The 17841-nt window shown below is 36.6% G+C and overlaps 1 protein-coding gene across 9 annotated transcripts in view; it reads left to right on the forward strand.

The window, feature by feature from the left end:
- TTC39B (tetratricopeptide repeat domain 39B) overlaps positions 1-17841 on the forward strand; it is a 79378-nt gene that overhangs the window by 51008 nt on the left and 10529 nt on the right. For all 9 annotated transcript variants that reach the window (XM_056324287.1, XM_056324290.1, XM_056324286.1 and 6 more), the window contains 14 exons: positions 508-612; positions 3091-3222; positions 5108-5184; positions 6279-6346; positions 7738-7802; positions 7954-8059; positions 9346-9411; positions 11076-11184; positions 12087-12154; positions 12242-12301; positions 12588-12749; positions 13833-13924; positions 14242-14362; positions 16470-16581. In XM_056324287.1, the coding sequence (XP_056180262.1) occupies positions 508-612; positions 3091-3222; positions 5108-5184; positions 6279-6346; positions 7738-7802; positions 7954-8059; positions 9346-9411; positions 11076-11184; positions 12087-12154; positions 12242-12301; positions 12588-12749; positions 13833-13924; positions 14242-14362; positions 16470-16581 (1343 nt within the window). The remainder of the gene's footprint in view (positions 1-507; positions 613-3090; positions 3223-5107; positions 5185-6278; positions 6347-7737; positions 7803-7953; positions 8060-9345; positions 9412-11075; positions 11185-12086; positions 12155-12241; positions 12302-12587; positions 12750-13832; positions 13925-14241; positions 14363-16469; positions 16582-17841) is intronic.

Consider the following 17841-nt stretch of genomic DNA (forward strand, 5'->3'; position numbering starts at 1 on the left):
AAAAACAAAAGCTTTTGGCATAGCTTCAGGCTTTTGACAGCTATTTTTGGCATAGCTGTTTGCAGAATGAGTTGTCTGTTTACTGCTTTCTTGGGCAAAAATAGTGTTTTGTCATCTCTCTTGAGATTTAGATCTGAATACAGAGTCTGAAACAGCATTTGTATTAATATTGAGAATTTAGAGCTTGGGCACAGTGGTAAGTTTTGAGTATTTGTGCTATATAAGCAATAGTAAAAATTACTCCATTGCATACTGATTTGTAAAACAAACAAAAAACCCCAACAAACAACAAAAACTCAAAGCCATAAATGTCACTTAAATAAGCAAAGAGGGCATGCCCATGTAGCATGGATAAATTAAGCACGTGACTTGCTTTTGTAAAGCTAGATTTTAAAGATAGTAATAAAATTGCTATATAATACAGAAGGCCTTTTTATAAGGGGGAAAAAAATCTTTCAATTTTGTATTTACATTTACAGTTTGACTAAACTAAGAATCTTTTTCTAGGGCATCCAAGATGGATCTCAAGTGTGCTCTGGAAGAATGTTCAATGGCACTGAACTTATTTCTAAACAATAAGTTCTCTGAAGCCCTGGAACTGCTTCGTCCATGGTGAGGTCCTGTTACTTGCTGAAGTTACTATGAAGCGATAGGGTAAAGTATGCTGTCTGGTAGCTGCAGATTAATTTAAGGCCTCTGAAGATAGTAGTTTTAATTTATTCCCTTCTGTCCAAAAGCATTTCTTAGTATCATTAGGTTTTAGCAGTGCACTTGTTTCTCCTTAAGACTGTTGCAAAACCTGTTAATGAAGCACTGGATTGTTCTCTTGGTGTTTATCATTCAAGCTGTCTTCCCTTGTGCAGGGGGGAAAACAGCGGAGCAAGACCTTATCCAATGTATCTTTGGTCAGAGAATTTGTACAATGGAACTAGTTTTGACAAAACAACAAAACTGGAACAAAACTCCGGAATACTCTGTTGCTTTTTATGTTATGTTGGAGTCACAGTAGTGTCTATCACTGAAACCCACCTTTTGATCTTCTGACTAGTTCAGCCTGTTCCCCTGTTGTCTTTGCTCCACTGAGAAGAAAAGCATGGCAGTGCAGATGTAGGGAAATAAAGAATACGGAAGGGTTCATAGCGTAAACCTGTGTTACCTGTGACTGTGTGGTGAGGCAATGTGAGTGGCTGTTCTTTAGGACTGGGATCTGAATCCTGTCCGCTGCTCTTCTCCTGTCTGTCTCAAAGATGAGGTTGAGGGATGTGTCAGTGAGAGGTATCTGTAGCTTTTGTTAGTAGAGTGAGGTGGAGTTCTTGCTCTGCATTTTGGTGATAGTAAGACAGGATTAAGAATGGTGGGTTGGTGGTGTTAGGTCAGTAGTATGGACAAGTAGAAGAATACCATTAAATGAAACCTTGGGAGGATGGCACATCTACGATGTGTTCGCTTTTAGCGCTGTGGAGAGCTCAAGCATAGGGGAGGTAGGCAGGAGTAACAGCTTTTCAAATTAGCTATACTTAGACCCAAGCTGTCCTCTCTGAGCACTGTGAGTGTTATTTGTAATAAAGCAATGCTTTGAGAAAGGCCTGCACTTCTATATGCTAAAAATATTTGAGTAGTATAACATACTATGTTCAACACGCAAGAATTATGCGTACCTGTATTACTAAATACATGTGCACACATATTACCCAAATTTTTTTGTATGGTTTGTATATATATTTCATTTTGTGTTGTAAAAGACACCCCCCCTTGTTTCATATAATAGTGTTTTTATGTACAGTGTTTTAGTTAATGTTTGCTACGAAGAAAAAAAAATATTTTGATGCTTTGGGTCCCTGGCAGCTAAGACTTTGAGCTTCTTATATAGCGTATTCAGCTAGTCTGCGAAGGAGGACCTAGCCTAGCAAGGAAACAAAAACCTGCCTCTAAAAAAGAAAAAGCCCGATTGTTTTACTGAAAAATAACCTTTTAATGGAAGTTAAACTTAAGTCATTAAATAATGTAAAAAAAACAGGGGAAGTGTTGATATATTTAAGAAATAAACACAGCCCAAGGCTGTATCTTCCTTGACTCTGCCGAAGTTTCATGTCTTCAGAACTACATTTGACAGGTGGCTCCTTGATTTAATGGGAAGAAGAAAAAGTTGAGGGAACTGGAGAAGATCCAACAGAGGGCTAGCAGCGTGGCTAGGAGGCATATGAGAGACACATGACTGATTGAGAGAGCTGGGTTTGTTTTAGTTTGGCAAAAAGAAGGCTTAGACGTTAATCTAATAGTGGCCTGGAGCTATTGAGGGAAAGTTGCACAGACAGACATCCTTCTGCATAGTGGCAGGTGATAAAACAAGAAGCAGTCACTACAAGTTGAGGTTTAAGAGGTTCAAACTGGACCATAGAAAAAAGTACATTGATAGTACAGTACCAGAACAGCTGCCACAGGGGTATGCAGGCTTCATTTTCTTGAACTTCTCGAAACTTGTTTAGACAAAACCTGAGTTTGTTTGACATAATGTTGCCAATAGTGCTGCTGCAACTACTGGTTTGAGTATATGAATGACCTCCCATAGCCACTTTCCAGCAACAGGGGGTTTTGAGGTTGGTTTTTTTTTGATTGTGTAATTATGTTGTGAAAGCCAGGCTGGTTCAGTGTAGCCTTTTATGCAGGACTGAACACGTGTGTACTGTTATATGACACAAAACTGATTTTTGTGTCTTTGGATTAAGTAGTAATGTTAGAAGAACGTCCTTAATTCTTATGTTAAAGGAAAGCAGAGGAATGAGTATTTATGTCAAGGCTTAATTAGCTAGATTGAATAGATACCACCCACAGACTATAAATGGGATATAATTAAGTGTAAATGTTTGTGTAACCCGGTTTGAATATTTTCTGGAACTTGCTGCGACAGTATCCTGTGGAGGCAGAGGTGTAGCGCCCAGGGGAAGATGATACTTGATAGGTTAAGTTCTCATTACTTTCCTACTTTATTCTTCTGTCTTTTTACAAACTAATGCAAGTGTCTCAGCATTAAAATTTGTATTGTAATTTAAAATTTTGCTTAAATGCACAAGATTTGTATGTTTGCCCTAGGTCTAAAGATAGTATGTACCATGCCCTCGGGTACAGCACTATTTTAGTTATGCAGGCTGCTATGACCTTCGAACAGCAGGATATACAAACAGGAATTTCTACAATGAAGGAAGCTTTGCAAACCTGCCAAAGGTAAGCCCAAGCAATGAACTTTTGTAAGGTACTTAATCCACCAAGTGTTCTTTGTAAGGTGTCCAGCTGTCTATAAGCTTTCAAAGCAGGCTACTGTCAGTATGATAGTGATCTAAATTTGGAAAAGTGGAGTAAGTCTCACTATCCAGTTATTATGGGTGAGGATATATTTCCTAGTGTTGCAGAAACAACTGACTTGTTGGGTCTAGGCATGTATGGCCTCTAAAGTCAATTAAGTGGTTGATTGGCTATGTGGACCTACATGGAAGCTGACACTATACATGATTGAGCTGCCTGAGCTATTTCAACCTGTGAGGTTTTATTTTCCATAGTGATCAACGATTTAAAAACTCCATATTTTAAATTTTCTCTTTCATCATGAAAATACTTTTTTAAAAAGCAGTTTTCAAAGATGGGCCCAACAGTCTAACAGAAAAAAGCTTGTACTTTGAGTTTTTTTCTAAAACCAGAGCAATTTTTGAATTAGTTACACATGTTAAGTGTTCAGCTTACCTTAAAAATAAAGGGCTACTATTGTCATCAAGAATGGTCTGAACCTTTTGCTTCTGGTCTTGCTTGGGTAGAAATGAAATAGGGTAGAAAATAAAAGTTATTAGTGACCTTTTTTCTTTTTGTTTTAGATTATTTTAAAAAATAGAAAATTAGTTGTTGAAGCTAAAGTGCTTAATATGCCTCTGACAAAACCAGAAGTGACTGCTTTATTCTACTATACCGGTTCTTCATACACTGGTTAGGCCATAATTTATCATGAATAGTCTCCAAAGATATTACCTCCAAATGTTGTTAGTTTAGACATTTAACATCACCTCCTTAGCAGTGACAAATAAAAAAAGGAGATGGGACAACATTATCAGATACTACCTGAAGAAAATAAATGGTCACCAGTTCCTGCCTCTTTCAGGTGTGCTGTCAATTTCATCTGAACTGTTTAGTATGTCTGAAAATTAGGTGCACCCTTGTACTTCAGATAGTTTCCATAAGGGCCTCCATCTCTGCAGGATACAGACTTTTTACGCATAAGTGCTCTGGTCTAGTTTGTCACAAAAGTAATAAAAATGCAAGATAAGGGTGATCAGACACTCAAAGGTGAAGAATTGTCAGAACTAAATGTGCCTTAATTGACCATTTTTTGGTATGCATTACATTAACATCCTATTGTCAGGATCCTGAGCTTTTCAATGTGCAGAAGTATTTATAATTAATGACTTCCTGGCTTACAAAGTACATTCTTTTTCTGAATGCAGAAGTGTTTCTTTAGCTTCTTCATAAAGCTGAGTATTTTAGTACAGCATTCCAAAAATGTATTTGTTACTATTTACAAACAAAACTAGCAATTTATAACGTGGACAGTTGAGATCTGTTGAAAGCAAAATGTGACAGTTTTGGCATCATATCTGGCATAAAATGCTGTAAAATACTGAAGAATGTATGTTTTCATTTATGTTGAAAACAGAGCTCCTTTTGGTTATTTTTTTTTATTTCTAATTCAGAGTTCAAGCTTAGGGAACGTAAGAAAATAATTCATAAAACTTTGAAGTCCAGTTCAAATGACTGGCCTGGCATCAGTGACACAGCTGATGACCACTGCAGCTGGTCAGTGGAAGTGAAGTGGAAGCTGTTGTACACTTAAAGTAGACTAAATGCATGCTTGGACTATCAGTTAAGGTTGGATTGCCTAGATACGTACAAGCGGCCATGATTAGACTACTCAAAGAATTGCAACTATTGGCAAATCATCACTTTACTGAGAATGTCTATAAATTGTGGTTGGAAATTGTTATGAATTAGAAATAATCAAGTTCAAGTTTGCACTGAAATGTTGTTTGTGCTGTGTGGCTTTTTCTTCCATGCATGACTGATTTAGGTTCAGGAAAAGGAGCACAGTGGTGGAATCCTTGTCCAATCTAGTTTCTAAACAGTCAGCGGAACAGCTGAGTGAAGGCAAGTGGTTTATAGTACTATTAAAATAGCAAAATGAAAAAAGCTTAAAAACACCATACTAATTTGTAGTAATATGCTTAACTCTGTAACTTGACCAGTGTCTTACAATAAAAAATAAAGAAATCACCTGTATGATATTTTTTTTGAATTTGAATGCAGAGCTTGTGAAAATGGGGGATTCAGCCAAATTTATTTTTTGTTTGGCTCTGAGTGTGTATGAGTTAAAGGAATACCTTTCACAACACATTGTAGGAATGAAAAGGGATTTCCTTTCCTTTTTTTTTTTTTTTAATACTTAAGACAACTTCGAAAAGATTAAGAACCACTAATGCTGCAGAATACATCCCTATCATTAATTATATTGAAATCTGAATATATTGAGTTTTGTGCTTGTAGTTTTGCCTTAAGGTGTTTTGGGAAATGCTATCAGTATATTGTTCATGGCTGTGAAAATGCTGATCTCCTATTTCTGATTTGGGCAGAATCAAGTATGTATTTTTTTCTAACCTGACACAAAAGAATCCTGTTTAACACCAGGCACATCAAACTCACAAAGAGTGCACTGTACATAGAGCAGCCTTGTGCACGCGGCTGGCCTTGCAGCATGAGTGTGGAGTAATTTGTGTCATGTGTGTTAAGTCAAGTATAATTTAGTGCTGCATGAGGACACAAAGTCTGCCTGGGTCTTTTAGTCTATTAAGCATGACTTGGTCAAAACCAGGACTTAGGAAAAGCCTGAGCCACAGTGAGTTTACCATTCATCACTAAAAGTTTTTTCTAAGACATGGGGGGAGGGTTGGAAGGTGTAGTTGCTTGGGATCAATGGAAAGTACAGGAGATCAGCCAGCCAGAATGACAAGTAGCTTTTGCCCTAGGCTGAAGTCAGCTCTGGAGATCAAAGCTTTTGTCTGAGGAGAAGTGAAACAGAAGAATTCTGCTGGGATTTCTGCTACAGCTGCTATTTAGCAGTTATCAAAACAGCAACAGCAGAATCCTGCTTTCTTTTCTTGGCAGCATTTTATTTGTTCCATTGACCTCAAGAAGAGAACTTGACACTAACTTTGCTGACTAAATAACTTTTCTCTCTTATATAGAGGAAATGCATGCTGAAATCTGCTATGCTGAATGCTTACTACAGAAAGCAGCTCTCACCTTTGTACAGGTAAAGTAAATTATTTTGTATCTCTAGCAGTTTAATGGGAAGATGTTAGTACTTGTAAAACATTGCTCCTACAGTAGATAACTGTATTTAAAACCCAAACTTTTTCCTAGTGAATGCATGTTATTTCACGGCAGTGATAGAAAATACAGTAAATACTGTGCTACCCAGAAATCCTTCTCTTTGTTTGTATGAATAATCAAAGATGTTATTGATACCCAGGAACCAAAAACCTAAGGTGTGTTGCAGTCTTGCACAGATGGTATGTTTGAATGACTTGCATCACATCTGATGATGTTCAGCACTTGTTTAGAAAGATTTTCAAGTATGAGGAAATGTCTTGCTTGAAAGTGAAAGTCGTTTTTTTCACGTGAGGACAGTATGTTTCTCATCTAACAAAACTTCAACTGATGCACACTTATCTCCAATTCAGTATCACTCTCTATGCACTTTTGACATGGTGTCAGGAACAATACACTAATGAATGAGTGTAAAATGAGCATGCCTTAGCGTTGCTGAGGTAATAGTGCACAGAAAGATCTGGTGTTTAAGTCTTGTGCTTCTCGTTTAACTTCTGGTTCAGGGACTTCATGCTACAGTGTTTTCAAATTCGATTTGCAATTTGATTCCTGAAAACAGGAGGTGTTAGACATACTTCTTTTATGTATGTGTGTGTTAGAAATGTAAAATACATTCATTAAACATTTCTAACAGATATGCTTCAGATAAAAATTACGAGAAAGAGGCAAGGCACAAAGATACTAAGATCAAATGGACCTAAAATGTTAATCTGGCAAAGCTTTATAAACCACTTAATACAGTACTTTCACCAGAAATGTGAGGAAATATTATTAGTGGAATGCCAGGCCTTCCTGGCATTTTATTTTTGATGGCTAGTACATTGTGGCTTTACTTTCATTTTCCTAGAGATTAATAAGGATATATGTCGGGTAGTAAATGTGGTTACTATTGATCAGCAATGGGAATTCATCTGTTCAGGGGATTCTTCGGTTTGTTTTCTGCCAGGTTCTGGGCTCACTTGTGTGTCATATCGGCATGTCACAACTTTCTAAAAAGATCCTGCAGCACCATCTGGTGGACAGCTTTCTTGTTTCATTTATATGCATTGGAAATTCCATTAGAAGTAACTCGTCACTTCTTTTTTACCCCCTTCTTAGAATTTTTAACATGCACCACGGAAATGTTTCCTTGACTACTTAAAGCAAGTGTAATGTTCAGTCTTAGAGATGAGTCTGATAACTGGAAAATATTTTTAATATTTTGATTATTGTTAATTTAGAGATAAATGTAAATGTAGCTGGAAGATTTTTATGTATGTGTTATATGTTACAGCTCAAAGCACATTTTTGTACAATTACACTTTTTTCTTCCAGGATGAAAATATGATCAACTTTATCAAAGGTGGCCTCAAAATTAGGACGAGTTACCAAATATACAAGTAAGCCATTAGAAAACAGTTTCAGTGTTGGTATAAGCAGGTACAGTTGCATTAATGCCTCCAAAATAAATATTTTTATAGCAATCATAAAAATTATACTTCATATAATTTCTAAGTTTTCCCTTCTCTCCTTTTTTTCCTGTATCAAAAGAGAATGTCATCAAGTGCTACAGATGACTCAGGGGAACAAAAGCAAAAATGAAACTCATTACCAGTTTGAAGGAGGAGTAAAACTTGGAATCGGAGCATTCAACTTGGTATGACTTTTTAAGACTACAGAAAGGCCCTTGGGATAATTCTGTAGGATTTTTTTTGCAGATACAGTACTGTAATCCTGCTTTAAAAATTACACATTTGCAAAATGGAGATACAGACTCTGAAGATTTTATACAGTATGAAAACAGCAGTGGCTTTTTGTGTGCATGCTTCTAGGATCTTTCTACTAACTCATTCATAGTTGTGTTTAATTCTCTTGGACTAATTTATGTATGTATTTCTTGAGAGGAAAAGCAGCTACATCTACCTGTGTGTAGCAGGAACATTTAAAATGCTGATGCTGTTAGTTACAGGATACCTGGATTGACTGCTTTTATCCTCACACCCCCACGTATACCATTCTTTTGCTTCAGTGGCATACTGTAGGTTGGCATAGATAATTAAAAATTCAGAAGAATGAGGAGAATGAATGTCATGGCAATGGTGAGAGTTGTTTTTTGCTGGTATATTAATTACAATCATTCCAGACTAGAGCTGGCCAGTTCCAAGTATGGTCAGAAGAACTCGGTCTGCACCTGTCTGTCTTTAAAACCCAGACAACTGGTAGATGTCTGTGTTCATAAGTGCTCTCACCTTTCCTGTTCTTCATGAAGTCTCCTCAGTAGGAAGCTTAACAGAAAAAGTCTTTGCTGGGCAGGATGTATTAGGGTCAATTACCTTCTTGTAATGCTTGTTGGAAAGGTGGTTGTGACCTTCAGAAGTTTTCTGCTGTGTAGGATGTAGAGAATGCAGTTACAAAGGGAACAGCAAGTGGATGTCATAGAGGGCTAAAGTATAGGAACAGTAAGTTAGTATTTCTAGAACAAGTATTCTTGCTGATCTGCTAATTCAGTGCTCCCACAGTACGAACAAGTAGAATTTTTGTGATACTATTGCCATTTGGTTGGGAGTAAAGGAATATGACAACTGTAGATTGAGTACTACTAAAATAGATAATACTTTAATTGCAATTTACCTACAATTTTCTAACAACTCTGATCAGATGAATACAGAAGAATCTGTCACAATCTGAAGAAGCACAGCTGGACTGTCTTGCTGTTTCCATGCTGGATGATGAAAAGTCTGGGTTTCCCTGAAGGTGTAGGCTGATTGTATATTGTTGATCATGCATATCTATTTTCAAGTTCTTTTGTGTTTTACTCTTTCATTAATGTTTAATGGCATTTGATATAGTAGCTGGCATTTTTGGTTTTAGTTTATGGTAGTTTTACCTTTTTTAAAAATGTATATAAATATTTATCTTACTCTTGCTTGAAATGTATTTCAGATGCTGTCACTTTTACCTGGAAGGATCCTCCGACTTTTAGAATTTATTGGATTTTCTGGCAATAGGGTATTGGATCTGATGCTTGTTTTTTCAAAGTAGTCTTTTCTCAGATATGACTTTAAAACCATTCAGTCTCTATATTTCACACTAAAAGTATAATGATCTATATTTTTAATTGGTTTTTTAGTTCTATTAAAAGATGAGAAGTGGGGTATATGATGCAGGCATAAAAGCATGTATGGTGATGTTCTGATCTTCAATAACCATGGGAAATGACCAGTCTGCTTCAGAGGGGGGGTTTCAAATTGTGATTTCCTTTCCTTTCACTGATCCTTAAGGAGAGGAAAGGAGAGGATATCAGCTTTCTTTCCTAGCCTGTACAGTCAGAAATTAATGTTCTTCATACCAGTAACCAAGGGGAGTCTCACAGTTTTACACTTTTCTGCCCACAATTGCAGCCCATTTCTTTGGGAGTAGGAATTTCTGAATAGCATGTGTCACTGTGGAATCTGAGCGCATATTTTCTCATCCATGAAAAAGTATTTATAATCATAGCCTTGTTTTTATAAACCTAGCCTTGTTTTTTAAGTATCTTACAGCCCTTTAAAACTCTTTCTGGTACCCAAAATAGATAAGAAAAATAATACAAAAACCCCAACAACCCAACCAAAGCAATCCACAGAATTATATGTAACTGAAGTTCAAGTTATTAGTTACATGTCATCATATGGTTTTATCGCTGTTTGTCCACAAATACGGTTCTGCTAATTTAAAATTAGATTTCAGTAGGGACCTGTTCATTCTCTTTCTTCCTGTGAAAGACCTGGTTCAGGCTGAAGCTTTTCCATAGTGCACTTCTTTGCCTTGACTGAAAAGGCAATAAAAGCTGAAAGGAAAGAACAAAGAACTTTAGAGTATCACCACATTTTTTTATGGTGCTTGAATTCTCCTGTAACTCATCAAATTGCTGTGCGGTAAAACTTCTGTTAAGTTAATGCTTGTTTTGAGGCAAAACTGTTAAAATCTGTTATGTTTCTGTAGAGCCACTGCTCTTGAGCAGGGAGGATCTGAGCTCATCTCAGCACGTCAACAACAGCTTGTCAAAGCTGTCATGCAAGGGGCATAAACTGGAAAGGGTGGGAAGAAGTTTGATATGTTGAGCTGAGTAAGTTTCCTTGAATCTGGATTCCTTTTTTCAGCACACACACAGATTCCATTGTAGTTTCTGGAACCAGTATCTAGAAGTTGGTGTGTTGGTATGTCTAATACTTTGATCAGAACCTCAAAACAGTGGCTGACTTGATGGAAGAGAATTAAGGATAACCAGGTGTTTCCATGAAGGAAGTCTTGCTGACAGGTAGCACTGGAACAGCTGAGAGAGGTTCTCACTGAACCTAGATTTAAAGACATTATTCTAAAAGGCTCATAGCCAGAAAATCATAGGGAGGGGATGTAGATCTGTGTGTCTGCATGGTCAGTGCGGTGTTCCTGTTTTACCAGAGAACTGAAATGCATGGGTAATTTTATGTAGCTTAATCTTCTCTTTGCCGAGTGCTATCAGCTGTGGCAGAACTGTTTTGGTAGAAGGCTGTGTTGGATCTGAGATAAAAGTGCTGTTTTACAAAATACTTATATCTGAAAGGAAAACTGAATTTGGGGGAGCCAGAAACTATTAATGGTAACTCTGTATACTCATAGTTAATTCTGCATGTCTTTGTGATGCTTCTTAGGAGCTGGGCCTCTGCCAACTACGGGAAGGCGCATCTGGCAGCAGTTTGAGGGCCATTCTGTGTACTTTCACCCTGTTGGTTTATCATACTTACGTCTCCTTAATCCTTGGTGAGACCCGCTGTGAGCTGTTCGGTCATGCTATGCATTGATAAATATTTGGATTTTTTTGAACTCAGTTTCAAAACTGTGGCCAATTAGCTTTGTAATAGGAGATTACTGTATGCTTATGATATGAAACTAATATCTCTGACAAAGCTGTCTGCAGAAATAGTGAGGGTAGATACTGTTGTATCAACATCTCGTTCCATTTGCAGGGCTGTGTCAACATGCAACAGCAAAATATCACAAAACACTTCCAAATTCAGATAAGTCCTTATCCATAAACTAATGTCAGATGTTGTGAAAAGTTGCCTCCAGAAAGAAGTCTGTACTCCCAAACAATTTACTTGGAATGTCAAACATGTAGATAATTAATTGCTTTTGCCACATGAGGGTAAAAATCACCTTTAATCCATATGTATCTTTGACATATATTTTCACATTCTTTAGTTTGGAAGTATTTTAGCCCTTGTCCCTCAGGCTCATCAGGAAATTAAGGAGAACTTCGATTTCTTTTAGTATTACCTGTACTTCATTACTGAGCTCAAAATTAGGAAAGGAGGCAGCTGAGGAATGTTTTCTTAACTTGCTAAAGCAATTAAAGGCACCTAAAAATATAATTAGAATATATAATGGAACAGTTTAAAGATTATTCATGTATTCTGTTCTGTTTCTACTTAGACATTTACTATCCTAAAAAAAAAAAAAAAAAAAAAAAAAAGGCACTTAATACTTTCAGGACAATTCATTTTTATAGAAACACAACATGATGAAATAATTCTGCTTTTGTGTAAAAGCAGTCAGTCTTCTGTTAATCTATTCATCCAATAATATGATTTGGAAACCAAAATCTTAATCTAGGAAACTCATGTGTTTTAAGTACATTGAGGTTGGTTTGTTATGTTTTCTAGGTACAGGGGAAGCCAACCTTCAGGAAGCAGACAGTCTCCTTGAACCCTACCTCCAGAAATTTCCAAATGTATGTATTTTCAATGAGTTTTGTAACAGCAGTGTACTTCCCTGAGCTTAAAATAGTAACTGGGTATTTTTCTCATCTCCTTTCAAGGGTTCCATTATTCTATTTTATGCTGCCAGAATAGATATACTGAAAGGAAATTTTGAAAAGGTAAGTGATTTTTTTGTTTTTATTTGTTCAGTGTTCAACTTGGGAAAAATGCCCAATTCATCTAAGTAATTTATTTTAGTTGGATTGATAGTTATGCTCTTATCCCTGTTTGTGTTCAGTGTCAATACTGATTCCAGCTCTCGAAGTGAGACTGAAAGGGCAATTTATCTCATTTTACTAGTCAGGTGTTTTCCACTTGGGTGTTAGGTAAGAATTTGCTCTGTAATTAGACATGGCTCTCACGTGGAGTTGCAATTTTCATCCTTCTTACTTCACTACATTGTAGGCGCAGCTGAGGTTCCAAGAATGCATAGCAGCCCAGCAAGAGTGGAAGCAGATCCATCATCTCTGTTACTGGGAACTGATGTGGTGCTACACCTTTCAGCAGAACTGGCTTCAAGCATATCGGTATGCAGATCTGCTCAGCAAAGAGAGCAGGTGGTCAAAGGTAAATGGGCAGGTGGACATTGTTATGATATACCAGTAGCCTCTCTGCAGTTGAATTTATGTTAATTCACACAGTAAGCGTAATGTTTCTTTTCTTCTGAAACCAATAAGCAAAGACACAAAGGCACCAAAATGGTAGGTTTAACTGGGTGGTTAAGGAGGAGTTTTTATGTCACATTCTGAAGCACCAGAACCAACGCTTCAGCCCTTCTGAAAACAGAGGTACTTCTCACAGTTGTGAGAAAGAGGGAGAGGAAAACTGTTAACTTGCATCTCTAGTCAAGTTCTAACACTCACTAATAAAACTTGGCTGAAAAAACTGTGTGTGTTCGTTAAGTATAAACAGATGAGAGCATGCCTACTCAGCAGATGCTTTGTGACATGAAATGAAAAGGCTGCTGGAGGCAGGACTCATGAGAAATGTTGGGGTCTCTACCTTTTCCTTGTAAAAATGTTTCTCAAAGCATGAGCCAATGACAATGTGCAAATAATTTGTGATACATTGTTTTGTCTGTTGTTTGTTCCTTTCTACATTACTGTTTTATTATGCTTGGTGGAAAAGGGGATATAGCCAGTTCTTGACAAAAGGGGAAGAGAACAGTATGTTCAACGTGAAGTGCAAATGTTTTGAATAGAATTGTGGATGTTTCTTTTTCTCTGCAAAGTCCAGTTATTGAACTTTCTTTGAATCAGTACTCAGATATTTTCTTCTGGTTTTTTGGGCATGTCTCTACACTTAACAGATCATATACTAACAGTAACAAGTTTTTGGAATAGTTATGTCATTTAGCCTCATCTCTTTCAGTGATTTGCATCATAATTTGTCCTGTTCTTTGTGGGAGACACCTTCAGCATTCTGACTAGCTTTTTTAGAATATTAATAAATTATAAGAATAATAAATAATTAAAATAGAGCATAAATTATGTGACAGAGAGAATGCTAGACTTACATATTTCCACCTGCCTGAGAATTACTGGAAACACGTCACTGCAGCAAGTGGTATGAGAGATTTGAGTCCTTAGTGTATTGACTGAACACAGCAAATTAGATGTGGTAATATGTTGCCATTTCTTTTCGAAATAGGCAATATATGTATTCCAGAAGGCAGCAATTCTGTGTATGCTTCCAGAGGATGATTTGCAAAGGACTGGTGAGGACATTGTATCTTTATTCAGGTAAATATTTATAAAGCAACGAGATACGCAGTCTTTCCCCCATATAAATTTTTTTGACATGAGTATCATTGTCTTGTGTGACAAACTGTCTACTTGCAACAATCAACTTTTCAGTTTTTCTCTTTGCTTTTTAGCATTAAAATCTTTAAAGTGCTGCTTTTCTCAGCAAACTTACATCCTACAACTGCAGTCTAAGTGGTGTGAAACCATTTAAGATGTTATACTTCAGAGGTGAAAGGCAAATTTTACTAACTGAAGTTAAGATGAAATAGAAGTTACATAAAGCAACTACTGTTTTCCATTTTCCTTCCTTGTAGACAAGTGGATGGTCTAAAACAGAGAATTGCAGGAAAATCTATCCCGACTGAGAAGTTTGCAGTAAGGAAAGCTCGACGCTATGCAAGTCCTCAACCAGTGAAGCTGATATTACCTGCCTTGGTATTTATGCTTGCTTTCTTTTCATCATTTTCAAACAAAAAAGAAATAAGTATAGGTCATTATACAGGGAAAGAATAATATTATCAGGTAGTATGTGTCTGCATTTTTAAAATAATTTGTTTAAAGAATTATTGCATTCATGCAATGGAATTTTTGTGAAGTGTGCTCGGGGCTGGATCACGCTACCAACTACCAAAACCAGAGCCAGATTTTTGATGTGAAAGCTGAAACATACAGAGAATGATTGATGTTGAGGCTGGAAGTCAGCTTTCAGCTAGAAACCTGCATGGGTTTCTAGTCTATGTGTACATGTTACTTAGTTCATCGGGACTTCAGTCCTTGTCTTCTAAACTCAATAGGAAGTTAAGGAGTACTTCACCACTTTCTGTTCCTCTAGTGAAAATGAAGACTTGTGGGTGTGGGGTGGGTTGTGTTGTTTTTTTTTTCTTATATTGAGTCTGAATAGAATGTGCAGAAGTTAATGATACTTGACTAATGCTATTGTAGTTTCCCATGCTTTTAACTGCAGAGGCATTAGTAGTGCACAGTCTGTTTATGTGTGCACAGCAATGATACTTTGCATATGTGTATACTAAAATATTTGTACATGGATAATTTAGCAACAACTTTTGGAAGACAAAAACCATCATTTGAGAATGAATTTATTATGTTAAAGCTCACTGATATAGAAAGAGGAGTCCAAAGAAAACTAATCCATCAGTTTTAGAATTTATTGTGTATTCAATTACATGTTAAAGACACAGTACTATTCAGTTGTGAGTATGTATCTTGCTGCCAAATCCCAGCATAATTTAAGAATTTGTCCATCATGGTTAAGCAAGAATAAACATAGTGTATGGTATTACTGCAGTAAGCATAAATTAGACAGGACTACAGAGTTGAAATGATATATGAATGAAATAGCATAATGTAGTTGATAAGTGTCAAGAACACTACTTCAGACTTTGACAGAACCATTTCTCCCTCTGAAAGCCCACATAGTTACATCACAAATACAAGACATTGTTGGAATATTTCTGCTTGTATCAGCTTCAGAATGACATCAGGCTTCACATTTGAGGTGTGATAACAATTAAAGTACAGTAGAACAAATTATACTCTTTGTGTTTGTGATGACTAAAGATATTGGCAAAGTTTTGTACTGGTTAGCATGAATTCTCTCTGTGTATTCTCATACTTTTCATGTGTTACAATGTGATACTTAATGCATTGAAACAAGCATATTGCTTACTATTGTACTGAAGCATCTGGGAAGGATTTTTTTTTTAATTAAATTTTGCGGGAATTATATTGGAAGTGTATGTTGGATGTGTATTCTGGAACCACATTGTTATCTAGAAAGTTTTATCTGCTTCCAGCGTTGCTCCATATGGAAGGTAACTGCCTGTAGATTATAGCATCAATATACAAACACATGCACAAGTGTGTGTTTGGGTGCACACATATATATATATACACTGTATCTACATGCGTGTGCCCACAGATACACACACAAATTTATCTGTTATACTGTAGAAAGTAGCTACTTTCATCTGCTGCTATAGCTTATATGGCAGAGGCCTCAAGCTGAACCTAAAATACCCATTTTTGCAGATGTGTTACGTGGGTGCTGGTAAACTAATCACAAGATAAAACCTGCTCAGTTTTGGTTTTTAAAGATTTATGAAAATCCATGACTGAATCCGTTGAAAAGGTGTCAAAACACCTTTACAAAGTAAACCCAGGTTAACTTTGCCCACACACATTCAATGCCATTTTGCCTCCCCTGTGCGTAGATACTGTCGTGCAACTTTGATTAAATGATTATTAAGGCAAATGTCACTGTCTTTTTGTAAAGTTGCATGTAACTGACAGAATTACTTGTGCTCATTGTGGGTGGTGATTTGGAGTCATACGAATACTCTCATTCATGGTCTTCTCAACAGTGAGTGTTGTGGCTTTGAAACCTGTCATATTGTTTAAAACAAGTTTTTGTAGGCAGCATTTTTATGTACTCAAAATATTCCATAACAGCCTTCCAAAGGACACTCTTTAGTTAAATATTTATGAAATTCTGTGACTGTCTTGTTTTGGGTGTTTTTGTCAGGAAATGATGTATGTCTGGAATGGCTTTGCAGTTGTGGGCAAAAGAGCAGACCTCACTGAAAACTTACTGGTAACAATTGAAAAAGAAGAAGCTGCTCTACAAAATGAAACTAGTAAGTGATCAGTTACAATGAAATTAACAAGCTGGTAAGAAATACTGACATTTTTTCTTTGCTTCTGTCTGCTAGTGTTCTGTGAGGTAAGAGTTGGACACACTTGGACAGTGTGCTGTTAAATCTGAGCATGGAGATTTTGGAGCCACGTGAAAGTTAGCAGTCGTTCTTCAGTATGTTCTTTATCTGGCTTGATTGGTGCTGCAGAATACAGAAAACTCGAGGATGTGAGGTTATGAATTACAGAACTTTACTGATTCTTACTGTGACTTTGCAGTCTCAGAGCATTCTTGGAGCATAATATGCTAATTTTTTAAATGTCTGAAAAGTACTTTTTTCTAAACCAATTTATACCACACTTTAATACAGAGGACACATACTGAGCAGAGTATGACTAAGTATAAAGGAAACAAAAAATTACTATGCATGAGTCTGGTCTTTACTTTCTGGCAAATTAAAACATGTTCGCTAGCTGCGAAATACACCATGTTTAACAAATTAAATTTGACCATGGTTTTAGATCTTGCTGTATTTGAAGCATAGATGTTCAGGATAATGTTTAGAGAATCAGTCCATAACTTAAATGAACTTAGGTTCCGTTATTACAACAGGTTTAGTGCAGAAGTACCTGGCTTTATCAGGTGGGTGCTGTTATGTATCATGTGAGCTTCTTGGTATATTTCTGAATTCTTCCAGAATGAATAAATACTATCTTTTTTGCACATGAGACTTTTTTTAATGGTAATTCACTAAAAATAATTTCTCTTGAACCCAGATTTGAATCACACTTAATTTAGCAAGGTTTGTTTTGTCACGTATTAAAACATTAATTATGGAATGTAAAAATATGCCTAATTATGATTTACATATAAACTGAGGTGATGCATCAGAAGTTATGCAAGGACATACAAGAAATGCATAGTGGTAAAACCTGGATAGTATAGCAAACTAAATGAGTAACTTGCAAGGCCAAGACTAAATTGGGCCCCTTAATTTTTTTATGCTGTTACTCACTTTTCTGCAGAATCGATAGTATGCCTTCTAAATCTGAAGCGTTTTCCCTCTTTTTGTTGTTGTATTAAAACCAAAAAGTATGAATATGCAAGACACCTGCAAATAATGTTCCCATGATTTCTGTGCAGAGGGTTCTGTCGTAAGTTTTTGGGAGCCCAGTGCTGTATCATGCAGAGGCTCGGACTGTAAGCACAGATCAGTTGTAACAGTGAATTGTATTTCCTGTTAAATTCCTAAGCAGAGATG

Source organism: Falco biarmicus, chromosome Z (genome assembly GCF_023638135.1).
Source record: "Falco biarmicus isolate bFalBia1 chromosome Z, bFalBia1.pri, whole genome shotgun sequence".
In the NCBI taxonomy this organism is placed as follows: Eukaryota; Metazoa; Chordata; class Aves; order Falconiformes; family Falconidae; genus Falco; species Falco biarmicus.